The sequence below is a fragment of the Monopterus albus genome, unplaced genomic scaffold, assembly GCF_001952655.1.
Source record: "Monopterus albus unplaced genomic scaffold, M_albus_1.0 scaffold164.1, whole genome shotgun sequence".
NCBI lineage: Eukaryota > Metazoa > Chordata > Actinopteri > Synbranchiformes > Synbranchidae > Monopterus > Monopterus albus.
This window is the reverse complement of record NW_018128044.1, coordinates 726,424-744,806: the sequence shown is the minus strand read 5'-3', so window position 1 is coordinate 744,806 and position 18,383 is coordinate 726,424. Positions and strand designations below refer to the sequence as shown.

General features: G+C 40.0%; 2 protein-coding genes across 5 annotated transcripts in view; one reads left to right on the top strand and one right to left on the bottom strand.

Annotated features, from left to right (window-relative positions):
• Positions 1-2,878: 2,878 nt before the first annotated feature.
• arv1 (ARV1 homolog, fatty acid homeostasis modulator) lies at positions 2,879-7,077 on the bottom strand. Of its 2 annotated transcripts, none has more exons than XM_020615374.1 (5): positions 6,896-7,077; positions 6,222-6,341; positions 5,803-5,956; positions 5,092-5,316; positions 2,879-4,253 (listed from the first exon to the last, which is right to left on the bottom strand). In XM_020615374.1, exons 1-5 carry the CDS (start codon positions 7,025-7,027, stop codon positions 4,126-4,128), a joined length of 759 nt encoding a protein of 252 aa, XP_020471030.1. In that variant the 5' UTR covers positions 7,028-7,077; the 3' UTR covers positions 2,879-4,125. The 2 variants fall into 2 exon arrangements, with proteins under 2 accessions (XP_020471030.1, XP_020471031.1); XM_020615375.1 differs by lacking the exon at positions 6,896-7,077 and adding an exon at positions 6,444-6,595.
• Positions 7,078-8,190: 1,113 nt separating this feature from the next.
• ttc13 (tetratricopeptide repeat domain 13) overlaps positions 8,191-18,383 on the top strand; it is a 13,376-nt gene continuing 3,183 nt past the window's right edge. Inside the window, exons 1-18 of one of the 3 annotated variants that reach the window (XM_020615398.1) lie at positions 8,191-8,468; positions 9,542-9,636; positions 10,820-10,895; positions 10,983-11,053; positions 11,220-11,285; positions 11,781-11,873; positions 12,303-12,419; positions 12,505-12,615; positions 14,440-14,522; positions 14,685-14,826; positions 15,056-15,230; positions 15,958-16,114; positions 16,519-16,649; positions 16,737-16,869; positions 17,450-17,542; positions 17,719-17,802; positions 17,937-18,021; positions 18,316-18,383. The exon at positions 18,316-18,383 is cut by the window's right edge and continues 39 nt beyond it. In XM_020615398.1, the coding sequence (XP_020471054.1) occupies positions 8,300-8,468; positions 9,542-9,636; positions 10,820-10,895; positions 10,983-11,053; positions 11,220-11,285; positions 11,781-11,873; positions 12,303-12,419; positions 12,505-12,615; positions 14,440-14,522; positions 14,685-14,826; positions 15,056-15,230; positions 15,958-16,114; positions 16,519-16,649; positions 16,737-16,869; positions 17,450-17,542; positions 17,719-17,802; positions 17,937-18,021; positions 18,316-18,383 (1,949 nt within the window). In that variant the 5' untranslated portion in view covers positions 8,191-8,299. Of the gene's footprint in view, positions 8,469-8,512; positions 8,655-9,541; positions 9,637-10,819; positions 10,896-10,982; positions 11,054-11,219; positions 11,286-11,780; positions 11,874-12,302; positions 12,420-12,504; positions 12,616-14,439; positions 14,523-14,684; positions 14,827-15,055; positions 15,231-15,957; positions 16,115-16,518; positions 16,650-16,736; positions 16,870-17,449; positions 17,543-17,718; positions 17,803-17,936; positions 18,022-18,312 lie in introns of those variants that run through there. The other 2 variants (XM_020615397.1, XM_020615399.1) reach the window with 2 other exon arrangements.

Sequence of the window (18,383 nt, the reverse complement as noted above, 5' to 3'; positions counted from 1 at the left end):
ACTGCGATTATGCACGCTTGTAGCTGTCATGCGTTCCACCTCCCAAAGCTACGGCTAGCTGATTCTCTTTGAGTCTGTCTTTATTACACAGGCTGTGGTGCTCCTTGTACAGCAACGCTATGGTAACTAAATACAGCACGAGAGTTTCAGAGGAGTTTTGAATTGAACACCAGCGAATAGTGTGTGTTTCCCACTTTTCTACCGGCCCCTTTTTCATGATATTACTGGATGTATAACATGGCACTCGGCGTAAACCTGTGGCACAATGTTGTGGTGTTGGTTCCTAGTAAGAAAACATTTCTATGTCTTCACCCTGGAGAGAATACAAATTTTGTTAAAAACACTGGATGTAATGATGGGTTTTGACTTGCAGTAAGTTCTTCTGCAATCAGACGTCTCAGAATTCACACCCCTGCTTCAGTGGGTGTTAAGAAGGATTCTAGTAAATATAGGAAGGCTGTGGAAGTGTGTGCACCACAAAATAACCTCTGAGCTCAGTGATATCTACTGGGCATGTTTCACCAGCCTGGAAATGTGCAAAAGTTAACTGAAACACATAAAGCTTCTTCCTCAGCTGACTAAAGCTGACACTGTTTAATTTGAGCCAAATAAATCAGCGAAGAAAATCACAATGGAGCATTAGAGCCTCAAATATAACAATTTTTCCAGCCAGTAATGATCATCGACAGACTAAATACACAAATTATAATCCACCTTTTCTATGTACTCACTGTTATACTGGTTTGAATATGTTAGTGGAAACTTAGTGTGAGACCAGAAAAGTGAAATGTCTGACTTCATATTTATTCTTTGTATCATAATATATATATTTCATAATAATTCATTAAAACATTAAAATGATAAAAGGTTTTAATGTATTTTGCATTGCATAGACAAAAGGTGTTCAGAGAACATTTGAAGGTTATGTTGTCACTATTGATCATTACACCTGTTCTCTAATCCATGAACGACCATACTACTGTTTCTCAATGCTCCTATTATACTCATATGAATTTAATAAAGTTATTCCATACTTTTCAGGTTTGAAGTGATGTTTCCTTAACCACTGAGTGATTTGAATAGCAGAAATGTGTTGTTGGCTGCCAACTTTATACAGTTCTTCTACATGAAATATAGATACAGAACTAATGTTAGGTCTTACTAGAAATTAATGAAATATAGATACAGAACTAATGTTAAGTCTTACTAGAAATTAGTTAGTTGTTTTGGGGTGATTTATGCACATTACTCCAGTAAAGGCAGTAGAAAGTTGGCCATAGTGCTAGCATGGCTAAAAATGAAAACAAAATGATACCACACAAAATATTAATGATCATCTTTATCTCCAAAATGTGAAACAACCCCAGTGAAACACAAGAACTCTACAGTGCTCTCCCTCTTCTCCTTCCTCTCCCTGGTGCCCTACTTCCTTCTCATTCCTGAATGCATCTTACTCTGACCTGCATTTAAATGCACAGATCTGCATGCTGGCCTTGACTGCCTGTGTGCTGCTGCAGCTCTGCTTTAACTGATCATTACTGCAGCAGTGTGTCATGCCTTTGACGTAGCAGCTCCACATACTGTGCCATTCAGAAGAATTACTGATGAACACTATGTTTTCATATCCAGAGACTATTTAAATTCTCACAAAGCTCCATGAGAGACTGAAGAAATGGGTCATGTGACCATCCTATGTGCAGCATGTTTTGTGTTTATGCAGTGTGCCTCAGCTACAGTCTATGTTGTCTTACTCTCTCTGCTCTGTGCTCTAGTCTTGTGCTGGCTGAGAATCTGTTGGGCGATTAGAGCAGATTAACATAATCTTGATCAAGAGAGCAAATCCAAGGTGTGCATCACTCTCTCCACAGGCAGGGATGGGACAGACTGCCACATCAGAGCGAGGCTATGAGGACCAGCAGACAACTTGTCACAATAACATGTGAAAGCTGTGCTTTTTGTGACTAAAGTGGAACACTGGTGCTGATGTGTTTTTACATGGAAAAAAACTGATTGCTGGTATTTTGTGTTGTCTGTGTCAGCTTCCTCTGTAAAACTGAAGCTCCTGAGTTATACGGTTTTTATTGTCGCCCTCTTCAGTCTATGGATCCCAGTGTGACCAACTCAGACAAACCTATTAGTGTTTCAGATCTGGTCTGTGTGGTTTGGCTGACAACTGACTAGTCAGTACTTTGACATAAATGCACATGACAGCAGAGGCAGAGGCTTTTGTACAGATTTACAGTTCAGTGATCCAGACCTGGCAAAAGGCTGTGAGGTGATTGCTGTTACAGTAATCCGATTAGTCAGACTGAGGTTAAACTGCTACTAATACTAATACTAATACTGTAAGGCGTGTGATATTGAAATAGATACATTCCTTTCAACATTTCTGCTGCGCGTCAATGAAAACACCAGTTTCTCTCTGGCAGAATGAGATGGTTGGTATGTTCTAGTGGAGTGTATTATGACATTTTTGTGTTAAAAACTCAGGATGAATCAGATTGTGTTACTCTCCATGGAGACTGTAGCACAAATACACCCAGGGTGAGGACACCTAACAAAACATTCCATATTCGTGTGCTGTCTCCTGAACTATTCATAGACCAGTAACAACATGAAGGTGTGTACAAGGCAACACACATACACATAGAAACAACTTGTCACACAAATATCAGCAATACAATAAAATACAAACATTTTATTTGATCTCTTAATGCCTTTTCTTTATAACAGGCAGCTCTGAGGGCAACATTTGTCTACAGTGTTTCCTGTGTTCCTCTGCAGCCTGTGGCTATTTCAACATTACATCATTATTTGGTAAATGGTTTTATACTTGTATAGCGCTTTTCTATGCATTGGCCATTCACACATTCACACACCGGTGATATCATCGGGACCATCCTGCTCAAAGACACTTCAACATGTGGACTGGAGAAACTGGGAATCGAACCACCACCGTTCCGGGTTGGAGACGACCCCACTCTACCTCCTGCCACAGCCGCCCCATGCTCATCGCTTTTATATCATAATCAGCTTTCAACACCATTGTCAAAAATATAGGCACCACTGACTGGCTTTTACAGTGTGCTTTTTATTAGTTGTAACTGGAGGATAATTTGTGACAAAACAATGAGCTGGGTGCACATTTTACTGCACAGAGTTCAGACTTTATGGTGATGGCAGATGGTGGAAGGAATGAAATACAGATGAAACAAATCATTGGTAAAGATAAAAATAGAGTGAAGACATGTCAGTGTTAAAGTCTTCATTAAAAATCCTGTCTGTGCACTGTAACACTGTTGTATTTGATTTTAGACAAAGCCCAAGATGAATGATGTCGTTCCTACTATCACACGAGCAAACATACAGTAGAAGCTTTTAGTACAATAAGAGGAAAGCGAACATTTATCTGTGTGTGAGTTAAAGTAAGCACTTCACCACTGAGCTGAAGAATGTGGAGTGTGTTGGCTGGCTCCTGCCCAGACAGAGAAGTAGTTATTGTGAAATTAAAGCCTCAGGGTCTGTGTTTGTGTCATTCCTAGAAAGCTGTGGAATTACAGCCTGTTTGGCAGTGATTCAGATCACGGGAGAGTCCCACACCGTGTAAACTAATGTTTATAAACCAATCAAATCAAGTCAAAGTCTCACTGGAATCTTGACTTGGGAGCTCATTGTCCACGGCCACCTCCTTGATATCCCTTCAAAATGAAGATGGACCTTTTTGTGTAAGAGCACAGCATGAAACAGAAATGTGTCTTCTGCTCCTCCCTGCCTCAGTTTGAGTAGCCAAACAATAACTCAGCCTGCAGCCACTACATGTTCACAAAGGCTTTTCTTTGGCTGATGTCACCATGAAGCACCAGGCAGACCTCCACCACACAGGGAGCAATAGGTTTTATGTTTCAGGGTGGTTCTGAAGTAGACTGAACTTACCTACTGGCATGAGCAGCAAACAAGAAAACAAAAAACAAAAACAAACAATAAAAAAGGGAAAACCACTTCACAAAACCATATTCTTTCTCTTTTCCAACCCTGTGTGTAGAGGGTTTATTAGAAACAGCCTCTCTTTGGCACAAGTCGACTTCCATGCTCTCTTGATCACCTCTGAGGTTACTGATGCTTCTCTCACATTTTCATTTTAATGTCCTGGACACTCCATGGAAGCTTCTTACAGGCCTGAGCCACACACATCTCTGACAGCACTCCTACACATACAGCACTCAGTGACAGACGCCTGCTGCTGTTCAGGATCACTGCAGAAAAGATAAAGGAGAAAAGGGTTAAGAAAATTATAGAAAGACACATTTTCCCACAGTTTTTTTTTCATGTTAGCAACAGTACGTCCAAAAAAATCAGGAATCATACACACAATGTGCAAACCAGCAGTCAAACACAATGAGCGGATTTATGTTTCCAGAGCTGCTGCTGAAGAAATAATTACACAAGAAACATGGGCTGTGTAACAGATTTATTTTCAGAGTCTGGGTCCTCTGTTGTCAGGAGATTTTTGTGTTATCACTTTCTAGTGCTTTAAAGTGTTGTTTTAAGAATGTAGTAACAGCACTATGTACCACTGATGTCTCACAAGGTACAAGCTTATTATTATAAATAATATCAATAATCAATGTTCCATAAAGGTTTCAAAGATTTCTCTAAAATAATGAGAAAAATATTTTTGGAAAAGCCTGTTTTATTTGCGAAATACTGGTACAACGTATGCTCCTTATTCAAAATTATTAGGCATTTCCTTAAAAGCTCTTTCTCATACGTTTTTTTAAATTGTACTATCAATTTTTTACTGTAGCTGTACGAGAAGCTCTGTCAGGCTGTAGTTAAGCACAGTGGTAATTTGAGCTGCGAACATGCCATAACAATGTTTATAATCTTTGTTTGGTGTGTTAGCATGCTAACATTAGCACCAAACATGGTACAGCTGAAGCTGATGGGAATTTGTTCTGCAGGTATTGGATAAACAAATTCTGACCTGTTAATGGTGCCAGAGGATTCAAGGTGCTTTTTTTTATTTTGCAGTTTACCCTCTGGGAAACATGAAATATTTCAGTCTGGCTGCAAAGTGAAAATGTTCCCTACCTCTGATGGCCTGTGAGTTTGATGTGAGCACAAATAGTTTGATGAGGCCCAGACAGAGCGGGGAGTAGTCATGTTCCCAGATGACAGTGGGTATTAGAAGGACTTTGCCGTAGCAGGACAGCAGCAGGGCTCTGAGGAGCAGGCTGAAGTCTATGGCTCCACCCTGCAGTTGAACCACCACCAGCCAAAGGAACCACAGCACACTGATGCAAAACGCTGACAGCTCTGCAGGTCCATCACGCAGACACGACAGACGATCACCAACAACATCAAACAGCACCAATATGTATTTAGTGACAAATCTTAATGAGTCTATAGTGCAAAACCATCTGACAATGTTAGACCTGCATGTATGGATGTGTCAGTGTGTTAAACCTGTATTGCCAGCATTTCCTCATTCTTCATGAGGAATTCCTATTTTCTCTTTTATAACATTACAAATCAAAAATATTTAGGATTCTGATTGACTAAATGATTTATACTGTATATGTTTATTGAATTAAAAAAATCAGCAAATGAATCTGCAGCCAAGCTCCAGGATATGAGCATAGCCCATTTCCACCCACATTTTCTATAAAATGTTGTGAAAAATGTTAATTTTTAGTTTCCATGTATTCAGAGTGACACTTCTTATATTTCATGCTACACTATGGCTGGGATACAAACAGCATCTATCTGACAGATGTATAATTCATCTCTTGATGATCTCACCGAGGGTGGCTGATCCAAACATGGCATAGAACTCCCATTCCTTCGTGTACCTGATGATGTCAGCAGGGTCATTGCTCTGCTCAGAGCCGTGGAGCAGAGACCACCTGAGGTATGCCTCACACAGTAGGCAGAACACACACAACTTCCAGTGGATCTGGAGAGGTGAAGGAGGACACGCAGGATCACATAAATGCTGTGGTGAAATGAGTATGACACCAAGACTGACAGGATAAGACTTTACACTAAATTCATTTGGCAGATGTTTTCTCTGAAGCACATAAGTGTCCTACTCAAAAAACACTATCAGTGTGCTCAGATGTTTTTTTTTCATAAACTGAGACATTAATAAGTGCTAGTATGGGTGTAGTCTACAGTTTTCAGTCTGTGGTGGAAGATGCACAGTCACTCTCCTTACTTACATTCAATCTTGTGTTGAATAAAATGTGCCTAAAAGCCTGCGTCTTGCACAGAATGGCATCAATCAGGATGATAACAGGGTCATACTCTATGTACTTGTCCACTGGCTTCTGGCAGGACCCCTGGAGACACACACACACACACACAGAGTAATGTCAACACTTATACCCGCTCAAAGAATCGTTGCAAGTGTTATTTAAACGTTGTTGCTTAAGGATTATTACCATTAAGAGATGATCCCACTAGTTCATAGAAAACGGTTAAGGGATGTTATCCAAGCTGTGTTTATTTGCTTGCATGTACTGTATTATCTGTTCAGTTTGTTCAGCTGTTACAACATTCAAACAAAACAACCAGTTCTGATGCTACACACAGGTGTAAGGTTACCTGTATGTCGCTCTACACTGGCATGACTCAAAATGTCATAATGATACAGTTACCTGTATGTCGCTCTACACTGGCAGGACAAAATGTCATAATGATACGGACATCGACCTATGTCATATGTCATAGTTAACATAGATCATACATATTTAAATGCTTTAATTTAAGAATTGAGAAAGTTAATAGGAAATCTAGGTTGGGCTACGTCCTTAAGGCAAACCATGTTAGCTAGCATCTTCATCACAACCTGTAACCAAACGGCTCAAATTCAAGATGTTAAAGGTTAACGCACACATATGGTTAGCTTCAGGATCCCGTTGTTGTAATCCCGGTGCAGTTCAGTTGCTTTTTCGTTACATTCAACACATCTAAAGGCATCTTTCCCCATGATTCCATGTAATCGCCTACAACAAGCCGCTAGCATGAGGGACAACTAAACAGGAAGTAAGATGGCTCCAGAATTCCACCTTCAGAATAAAGGTTCAAAATCAGAAAGGTTGAAGTGTCAGGCTCTGTGTTTTGTGGTTGAATCTGATTTGATGTTTTTACTTAGGTTTAAGAAGTTAAAGATGTAAAAAGGAAATTTAAAAACGAGATTCTTCTCTGCTACAATATTATGCCATACACTACAACGTTAAACTATAATGTAATATTCAGCGGTGACATTTAACTGAGTACATTTACTTAAGTACAGTTATGAGTGAGTGCAGTGTAATTTTGTACTTACACTTAATGCTATTTACAGTTTTATATAACTATTACATTCATTTTACAGCATAAACTATATACAATAGCTGTTACTGTAACTGTAACACTAATAATAATATCATAATGTAGGCTAATATACTGTATAATAAAACAGTACTGACAGGAGCCATTCTGCTACCTAATAAGTACTTTTCCTTTGACACTTTAATTATTTAATCTTATTACTTCTGTATTGTTATTTTGTTTATTTAATCTTTGTAACTAAGTAAGGGATTTTAATGTTCTCCAAACACTGACTGTACTAGGCCTACTATATTATAATAATATTAGAAATAAATGAAAATGTTAGTTAAGGATGAACTCCAGTTTGTAATCACTGTAGTGCCAGAGGCCATTTGAAAACAGTAGGAATAAAATGGCCTAAATGTGTCTGTTAATGTAGGAACCAATACAGTTGTGTGCGAGAGCGGAATGAGTAATTTCATGCATATAATAATATAATAAGTCACTTTATTCAGTAGCTGGTTATGTACAGTATATGTAAATATACAGTATAACAAGTATATGTAGTTGGCTATATACAGCATGTATAAATGTATGTTATTGCACAGTGAGTCTTTAAAATTATAAATAGCATAGTTTATAATTTGTAGGCACAAGGAATGCTTTAGTTTAAGACTTTTTAATCCAGTGTATGACATTGTAACTACTGAAATCAGTGTTTTTAAGGACGTTTTAAGACCTGCATTGTTATTATGGCTGACAGTTGGGGAGCTTCGTTTTAAGTTGAAGTTTAGAACCAAAACTAGTTTTTTGTTTGTTTTGCTTGACATCACAACACTAGAGCACCCGGTTTGACAGCCGCAGAGCATCTCGGTTAATGTAGTATAATGCGGTCGTCATGTTCGCTTCCCCCAGACTGAGGGGGGCGTGTTGGTTCGGTTTGGTCGAACTGCAACAGCTTCCGCTGTCACACATGTAGCACAACATGGCCCCTTCCAGCCGGGCTGTTGTTGTGGTAGTGCTTTCACTACTGCACTTGTCTCGGACTATCTTCTCCACCGAGTATTTCTCTACGCTGACTTTGTTCAACAATGAGCTCCACAGGCAGGGATGCAGCTCGCTGTCCGAGTGGGAAGAGTACGCGGCGGACTGCGGTAAAGTCTCTGTTGTCGCGGTTACTTTGCCACGTCCTCGTTGATTCAACTCGCGCTGTGCAACCCGGCTAGCTTAGGCGTTTGTAAGCTAACGTTTAAGGGGCTAATAACAACAATGAGTGACAGCCCAGAAGACACAACTGTGATAAGCTCTTGCTTTTTCTGCTGTTGAGATTATAAAAACAGGTTTGAAATCAAAGATAAAAAAAAAAAAACAAATAACACGAATAGTAACCAAAGAGTGAAAGCATATCCATGTGTACAGTAACTCTAAGGCAACTTTAAAGTGTATTCACAAACTGCATTTTTAGCTAGCCCTCAAAACCAAACTCTATTCAAAAACACGGAACTTTGGTGCTGTCTTGGATTACAGCAACATTAAATATCTAACACAGCAAAACTGGAACATTATTCTTATTGCAGCTTGCTTCTGTTAGATTCTGCACATAAATGATGCACCCACCACTCAGTTCCTATAGTGTTTTACTGTTATTCTTTCTGTGTAGTACTTTGGTGGAAGATGCCTGAGAGAATGAGAGCAGTGCTGTTTGGTTTAATGAATGTGTGCTCAGTGAGTAGACACTCTTAATGTGATTTTTAAGACATTATATATCACCACAGCAGTGTTTTTTGCATGTTTCAGCCCAAGTTTATTGTTTTGATCATTTTCCAGGCAAGATGCCAAAATAATTAGCTTATTTTCTTTGCTGGGTCTGATATTAAACGAAATTTTGTTCGGAGCTAAGGGGCCCCGGGCCGCTGCGTGCATGCTTAACAGACTTTGGTATAAATTTAATCTACAGCTTTAAACTGCCAAATGAAGCAGGTGTGTAGCTCTCTCTATAGGGTGACCAAAAATCAGTACAAGTGATACACAGTGAACCTAAGTGCTGACATGCCTTGTCGATTTGGAATTCACCATAAATGGGTCCAGGTCAGCTCGACATCGCGGACATGTTTTGATTGAACTCTTATACTAGTTAAATGCAACCTGGAGGATGAATGGTTAGACGGGGGGGCTATTTGTGATTGTAATTTTTAAAAATGATTGATGTGTTCACATATTTTTTCAGAGTCCACACTTTTACAGTTGGAAGACCCAGACTGTGAGGAGGGAAGCAACCCGCCCTGCGAGTCAGTCTTCTCACTTAACGCAGAGAAGATCCTGGTGAGATTTTACACACAGATACAGACACACACACACACACCAATCATATGTAGAAGAACATGGTTTCTAACGGTTTCCTTTAGAAAGAAAAGCTTTCTTGTTGATTCTGATCTGCTTGTTTTGATCTCAACAGCACAACCTTGTGCTATGTCCTAAATTTCTGTGTGACACAGTTTAAAGTCTGAATCAACTGATAAAAGTTTATTAGCTGTTATTCCTTCCTATTGTTGAATAAAGTTTGAAAAATGTTATTTCGATGTAGTGGTTACTCTGGCTGTCAGTGCTTGGTTCCTGGTTTGATATTCTGATGTTTTAAGTTGTACCTCATTGAAGAAAATTACGATTCACACTGTCTCTTTATGTACATGGTGACTGTACATATGTTAAAGGTAAATAAGCACAGCAGTTTAAAAGTGAAGCTGAAAAGCACTGTTTTACCATCCCCTTCTTGTTGAACCTCGGAACGGCGTCACTGTCGGTCATTGTACGCTGACCACACCCTGGACTACACTTCTGCATCACTGCAGTGAGCTGAGAGGCACAGGAGGCCAGCAAAAATAGTGTATACTGGTATTAAGTTCCTTAAAAAAGCCTTAAATGTGAAAAACATTTGCATTGAAGAAAGTGTCCTCCATAATGAGCCAGGAAGGGAGAAATGAGCTTCAAACATTTGACCACATGCCAGAGATGTGTGATTCTGATGATACTGCTTATGTTACATGTGTTGCTAGGCCATCTGATGTGCTAAATTTTGCAAGGTATTGTCTTGTTGCTGGTTTGGAAACCCAAAATGCTGCCACAGCCACATTTGCATGGTGTCAAATTTGCATCCTGTAGGGCATGGTGCTATTCTCCATTTGGGATTACACAGTGAGGACAATGTGCCTTGCAGAGAAGGAGAAATGAGCCCTTTTATATTTATATTTAATAGTACACAAGAATTAGCTTGGCAATAGGAAGTATGCTTGACATTCCTCGGGTGAACCTTGAAAGAGTAAAGCTTGATGAAAGCCTTTTATACGTATAAGTGTCAGTAATTTTTTACTTCTTCTGTGTTTCTTCTTTGTTTGGTCAACCTGTCACTGGCTTCACAGAGGAAATCTATGTTTTACTGTTTCCTTTGCGTGCCAGTGTGTACTCCTATTTTCATCTTGCTGCGTTGTTTTTTCTATATCTGTCACAGAACCAGGCCAAGCTGTTTATAGAACAGAAAAAAATCCCCTTCCCTGTCGATAACCACAACATGAATGAAGAACTCGGTAAGTCGGCGAGTCGTTCCTGAACAGAACGATATGACTGTGCTGTGTTTTGCCGGTGATTCATCATTATTTGTTGTTTCTCTGCAGCTATAGGCTATGTTCTGATAGGCAACGGCCTTTATGATGAAGCCATCAAACACTTCTCACTTTTACTACAGGTGTGTTTGCATCCATTTAAGTTACTAAATTGTCTCTCATGACACCTGTTAGGAATGAATCACTTCATATTTTGCACTGTCCCTCAGAAGTAGAAATAAAATGCAACTTAATTTCTTTGGGCTCAAACCAAGAATGTTTTCCTGGTGTGTTTTGCCTTTGACACAGGGTGACCCAGAGCTGGTCAGTGCCATTTATGGCAGAGGAATAGCTTATGGGAAGAAAAGTCTACAGGTGAGTGATAGTTGTAGAACACAACTGCACCATTCGGCATTAATCACACACCGGTTCCTAGTTTTATTTTTCTGCCTTTCCCTGACATTCTTGTTGAACTGCATGTTAATGTAATTTCTGTGTATCTGTGAGGCACCTTGTAACTCATACAAGGTACATAATGTTTGTTTATTCACTTGTCAGCAATTAAATGCAGTGGAAATGTTCCACAGAAATTACCACCAGCTTTTCTTGTGTCTTCAGGTTGGTTAGAGTGTTTACAGTGTCATAAATGGAATAATTAAGTTTTGGCTAAAGTTAATTTGTTGAACTCTGATGACAGCAGTTTCGGGTGCAGTGAGCACAGAATGACCTTGCAGTTATGGAAGTGTTCCCTCCAAAAACAGCTGGACAGCAGTTTTTTGTGTCTTTAGCTGTTTGTTGCTATGTCTCCAGTTTTGTTCACTATGAAGCTTTATATCAACTGCCCTCCCCCTTCTTGTGTCTTCATGCCAGGACATAAAGAATGCTGACCTGGCATTGTACGAGCTCAATCGAGTCATCACACTCGAGCCAAACTGGCCAGAAGTCTACGAACAGAGAGCAGAGGTAAGGCGCAACTGTATACAGAGGTGAGGTGACAAAAGGTGGTGGCTTCATGCCAATACCCATTGAATGAACGGAGTTTGCCCTCTAGAGTTCCTCTAATAGTTTAAAACACAATACTGTTTTTATCCTCCAAGGTCTTTTTTGAGTTGGTTAGTGTCACTGAGTGGTGCCGTGGTCTTGTTATGTATAATTAATCTGAATATGTTAACAGCCTTCTGTAGCCTGAAGGCTAAGAAGATGACCTGAGTGGATTTTGGGTCCTCAAAACATTTGAAAATACCTAAGACCACCTTTTCCTGTAGAAAACTAGTCAGCCTGTCTAAAAGGAAATACTGCACAACTGAGCATCGACCAGCAGAATCTCTTCATGCACCATTCTGTTACCTAGATCACCATTATGTGTTGATGTGTGTTTTTATGCGTCCTCAGATCCTGTCTCCTCTGGGTCGCATCAGTGAGGCTCTGGGCGATCTCACCAAAGCAATCCAGCTGCAGCCCTCAGCTCGTCTCTACAGACACAGAGGAACACTGCTCTTCATTTCAGAGGTTTAGTTGTCAGATGTGCATTACATGCATGTGTGTCTGCCTGTTCATGTCAGCGCACTGACACTGTGTTACACCTTCCCACCAGGACTATGTTGCAGCTATGGAGGACTTCCAGCAGTCTTTAGAGTTAAGGAAGAACCAGCCTATCGCCATGCTGTATAAAGGCCTCACCTTCTTCCACAGAGGCATGCTCAGGGTAAGCTGCTCAATGGGGTTTGTGTGTATTTTGTTTATTACAAAAAACATGGAATGAACACCATTTTTAAATTTACTTGGAGGGACTGTAGTGCGTAATCAGCACCTCATTTGTCACTTCACTTTCTGTTACTAGAAGCGAGTTCTGGACCATCAACATTACAAGAGGCCTTTGTTTACTGTAAACTGTTGTGGCCAGTGTCCTGTTACTACTGGAAACATAACAGCATTTGGATGCATAGGAACATACATTTGGGCGAAGTCAGTCTTTGTCTTTTGGGGGATTTGTTTTGGTAGAGAATGACAAACAAAACAGCAAGGTATCTTCAGGCCTTGAAAATCACTGAATTCAATTTCCTCACAAAATGGTTCTATATGTCTAAACTAGATGTGGAACCTGCTGCAGGAGACTCTTAAACCTTTCTTTATGGAGTCTGACCTGGCACCATAAGACGGAACTAACACCACTGTACACCACTACAGTAACTACAGGGCTAACAATACACAAATGTAGGGTTGTTTTTTTTCTTTGCAAAAACCATAAATGAAATCATGATTTCCTGCCACTTGTTCACATCCAGGTCACATTGATTTAATACATTTTACAGTGTTAATGTCCTGGAACATGAATTATATCAAAGCTCCGAATGCTGTGTGCCTGTGTAAGTTTATCTTCTTGTTTAAATTCCTGTACATTGAAGTCATTTATGAGCGGCTGCAAAATAGACTTGTCTGCTTTGGGAGAACTTTATTTGTCAGAGGAAACCATTTCACACTAACTGCTGTTTTTTTGGTGATACCACTGCAAGGCTTGTGTAATGCTAGGCGGCACGTTTCCTCCGGTTGCGGGGTTTTATCCAGTCACATACTGTACGTGCACTAACCAGCTTCCTGGGGGAATCCCTGTACGGCACCTACAGAGAGCTGCTAGGCAACAAACAATGCAACATGCAAATATATACAAAATAGTGAGCCTTTAGTACATTTGACGCTCACTGTTAATTTTAGTTGTAGTAGTGTGATGTATTCTGGGAGTGAAAGTGGCATTTGTGTACTGTTTTATGACGGGGATCTGCTGCAGCATGTCCTTGTGGATTTGACAACATTGCACAAGGTGCTTTTTATCGGCATAAACTGTGACTGAGGCGATGTTTTTTCTGTACACATTGATGTATTTTTTTAATGCGTTAGCCCAAATCCATTAAAGGCGTTTTATTATCTACCATCCACTTGAAGTACCTAAGTTGGATTGGATGCCCCACTCTTCGACAAGGGCAGAGGTTTTCCATATTTGATATATTTTTTCCCTTTAAAAGCACCAGTGGTGGTGAGGGACATCAGAGGTGCTCCTGTTTCACATTGTTTTTCTTATACTTTATTATTAATGGCAGCCTTTGCCTGTTTGGTTTTTTTAAATAAATCATTTGCTTGTTCTCACAAGATTTCCGAATTAGTATTCATGATCTTTCGTACAGCTGATTTGCATTTCCCAAACATTTCAGACAGGCTTTTGAAGTCCCTGTTCCAGGTGAGATACCCAGACTGTTCTCTATCAGTGCGGTCAACCACAAACCGATATTTTCTTTGTGCAGCAGTATCTGCAGTTTCCTATAGGTAATGTGAAGTATGAGCACAGAAGCCAGATCATGTCAGAGGTGGTCACTTGTGTTGTGTTGTGATTATGGGTGTGAACTACAAAATTTGCAAATATCTGATACACAAGGTCTGCTGAGTCCAGATTTTAGGTCTACGTGTTCCCTTTTGCAACTTCCTGTTAACTCTGTGTTGCCAGTATGTGAAAGGTTGTTGTGTTTTTTCTCATCAGGAAGCCATTGAGACATTCAAAGAGGCACTAAAGTTGAAGTCTGACTTTATAGATGCATATAAAAGCCTAGGACAGGCCTACAGGTACAGGCCGTTTTCTTTGAGCTGAATTCATTGTTTCTTCCACATTTTTATGGATAAAAACTGTGTGCTTTATGTTTAGGGAAGTGAGTCCTACCTTTGTCCCTGTTTTACTAACAGTGCATCGACTGTTGCTGTCTTGTTGTGTCTTCTTCCTTCTTTCAGAGAGCTGGGTGATTTTGAGTCAGCAATGGAAAGTTTTCAGAAAGCGCTCATGTTGAATCAGAACCACATCCAGTCTCTCCAGCTCCGAGGCATGATGCTGTACCACCACGGCTCATTACAGGAGGCCATAGGGAACTTCAAGGTAAAAGAATCCATACTGAAGAAAAGAGCTTGGTCCCCCACTCCTCTGTCACACTGTAATAACATCTTATTAAAGTCTTATTTCTGTTCTACTGTGAAAATGGAATCATTTTTAAACAAGCTGGGTTAGTTAGCAAGACAAATAAACTGCATATCCATCTGTTGTATCAGTCCAGTGACAAATATAAATTGCATTTCTCACACTTTTCTCCTGTTCTGTTGTCCTCCAGAGGTGTCTTCAGCTGGAGCCCTACAACGAGGTGTGTCAGTACATGAAGGGGTTAAGTCACGTGGCCATGGGACAGTTCTACGAGGGCATCAAGGCTCAGACTAAAGTCATGCTGAATGATCCTCTGCTGGGACAGAAGGCCAGCTCTGAATACCTCAAAGTGAAATACCTCAGAGGTCTGTGTCCTTGACACACATGTGAGGCTCCATCATGTATCTCAGGTTTATTCAGTGCCTTTCGCTAATGCAACTGAAATGAGTTGTGCTTTTACGTTTTGAATCTTGTGCACTTACACTGTCAAGAACCTCCTACTTTATTAACATGCTTTTATAACAACTACTCAAATCATGTTTTGAAAATAGGTTCAAGTAAGTCAGATTCAGAGAGTTTATCCACTGAATATTCTTGATTCTGATTGGCTGGAAAGTGTGTTTTCATTTTCAGTAACTGCACACTTATCACACAGGTGTTTCTTTGTAGTTAACGCACTAATATTACTCTAGGCAATAACAGCAGCGATGAGGCTTGATAAAAGAGCTTAGAGTTTGTAATAAATAATTGCATGTATCAGTGTTAGGGGGGAGGGTTTATTCTTTTCTTGTACTAGATCATTTGTAATGAATCATTGTTAAACTGTATGAATGTGACATAAAGGTTTGTTCACTGTACTACCAATCAACCTGAATTGCTTTGTGAAGTCATGTTGATCATACATGTTTAGCAACAATGATGGAAAAAGTATTGTGTAGCTAACTATATATATAATTTTTGTGCTTTACATACTTATGCATTCTACTTTTTAAGGGCTAGTTAATGTAAAATTGTATATAACTGAAAAACTGTAACTTCAAAAATGAATCCATGCTGGCTGTTTTATTCTTCTTCACCTTGTTTTACCACTAGAGTACTCTCGCTACCTGCACTCCCACTTGGACGTCCCAGTAGCCGAGTACAACGTGGACCAGGATTTACCAGGCAACTTCAAGAACCACTGGGCCAAGAACCTGCCTTTCTTAATAGAAGACTATGAGGAACAGCCCGGCCTGCAGCCTCATATCAAGTAGGTTTGACATGTTCGTTACAGCTCATTCACACCTGGAGCCGTAGCAGATGAGAGTCATACATTTTGGTTTTATTTGAAGTTAACCTCAGTTGTCCTTCACTTCACCTCAACTGGGTCGTCATATGGAATTCTGAGAAATCGGGAGCCATTACGTGAGCCACAGGCTCACCAGCTCGAAGCTGAGGCAAACCGATTTGTGGTTGAAAGCTAACACCTGCCATCTTCTCCATGTGATGTGAAAACTGCGGTCTTCTTCAGCCAGATGTTTTTATGCGTCTACAAGCAGAATGAAACTTGTTTCTTCTGCTTTCTAAGGACATCTGACCTTTGACTAGCAAAACCTGCACACTTTGAAAACTTTGAACAAGTTCATCTGCCCCGACTTCCTTTTTGGTTTACAGGGATGTACTGCCACAGAATTTTGACAGCTACAGCAGTGAAGTTCAGAAGCTGATATGCACAGCCGACCATCTGGGGGCGCTAATGCAATACGACACCCCTGGTTTCTTACCTAACAGGAGAATACACAGAGGTAACCACTGACAGATGCTACAGTTCATAAAGCCCATTTAAGTGTTAATAACAGCAGTAAAAATTAGACTTGCTTTTGTGTTTTCAGCCATGGGTTTAGCAACCCTAGAAGTGATGCAGGCCATGCATCGGACATGGAGCAACTCCAAAGTGCGAGTCAACGGAAAGACGAGACAGATGCAGTGGAGAGACATGTTCGACATAGCCGTCAAATGGAGGAGGTGAGGAAATTAAAGAACAGTTTAACAACACTTTTTAGGTTAAACATGCTGCAAATGTCACATATTTAAAAAAAAACGGCACTGAAAAATGTTATGGTGTGGTGTACCAGGCAAGGTTTACAGTGAATTACTCGATTTTGTTTGGATAAAAGGAAAATAATCTATGTTGCATCAAACTCTATAGAATGGGATTGACTGAAAATATAATAAAGTGACTGTGGATATAAATGACTGACTCAACAAAAGGGGATTTAGTGTTGAGTTCTTCTTAAAGAATCTTAGTGTAAGAAATGACCCTACAGCTCAGTTTAAAGGGGCACAAAAGGCAGATGTTGATGTTGTTATGGTACATAACAAAATAAAGTCTAAAGTCTAGACTCTGGCTCATATTCAGCTTGTTTTATGTGTCTGAGCAGTTGAAAAGTTAAGTTACAGCACAGGGAACTAAAATCTGTTAGTCTCTCTACACAGTGTGGTTTGTTTAAAGTGTGAGATGAAACAGACAAAAGCCTTTCTTCTGCCTGTTTTACCAAAAGACTGGATTTCTGCGATAAAAAAGAGGCTTTTCCTGTGTTTGTAGGATCGCGGATCCTGACCAGCCGGTTCTGTGGTTGGACCAGATGCCTGCCAGGAGTCTCAGTCGAGGATTCAACAATCACATCAATCTGATCCGGTATCACTCCCATGAGTCCCTTGAGCAACTTGATTTTTTTGGGCTTTACTTTGTAGTGCAAAAACATTTATTCAGATTCCTTGTAAGATGATCCAGTTTCTTCAGGTTTTCATATACTGTAGCCTTGGCGCTGACACTGAAAGCTGAAACCTGTTTTTCTGTCTTTATTTCCACAGGGGACAGATTATCAACATCAGATACCTGGCTTACTTTGACAACATCCTGGAGTTCATCAAAGACAGAATACTGGTGTACCACGGGTAAATCGGCCAAAAACTCATGGAGTTTCTTTTGAACATTCTGAGGAAGTGTCTTATGCAGATGTAACTGAATCGGTTCCCTCACTTTTCTGGTTTCTTCCTTCTGTGTTAAACTTTTTAATCTTCTGTCTCAGGGCCTACAACCCCAGAGGTTTACTAGAAGTCCGCCAGGCTCTTGAAAATGTCAATAAAGTAGAAGATCTTCTTCCTATAATGAAGGTAAGGAGTGGGGAAAACATGGGAGATTAGTTAGGAAGGGCTAATAGGAAGATTAAGTTAACAACTGATCATTCTGCATTAAATGAATATATAATTGTGTCAAATCTATATTTGCTTGATTTATTTTAAAAAAAATTTCATGCCAAATGAGTAAAAGTGTGATGTTTGAAGCAGAAACATCAGTACATTTTTTTTTTTTTTGGTTGTCTTGTAGCTGTTGAGCTGTGAAAACCCAGGATGTGTGTGTGTGTGTGTGTGTGTGTGTGTGTTTTGTTTTGTTTTGTTCTGAAGCAGTTCAACAGTAAAACCAGAGATGCCTTCACAGTCAGCTCCAAAGTGCCGAGCATGAAGGATCCTGGGAA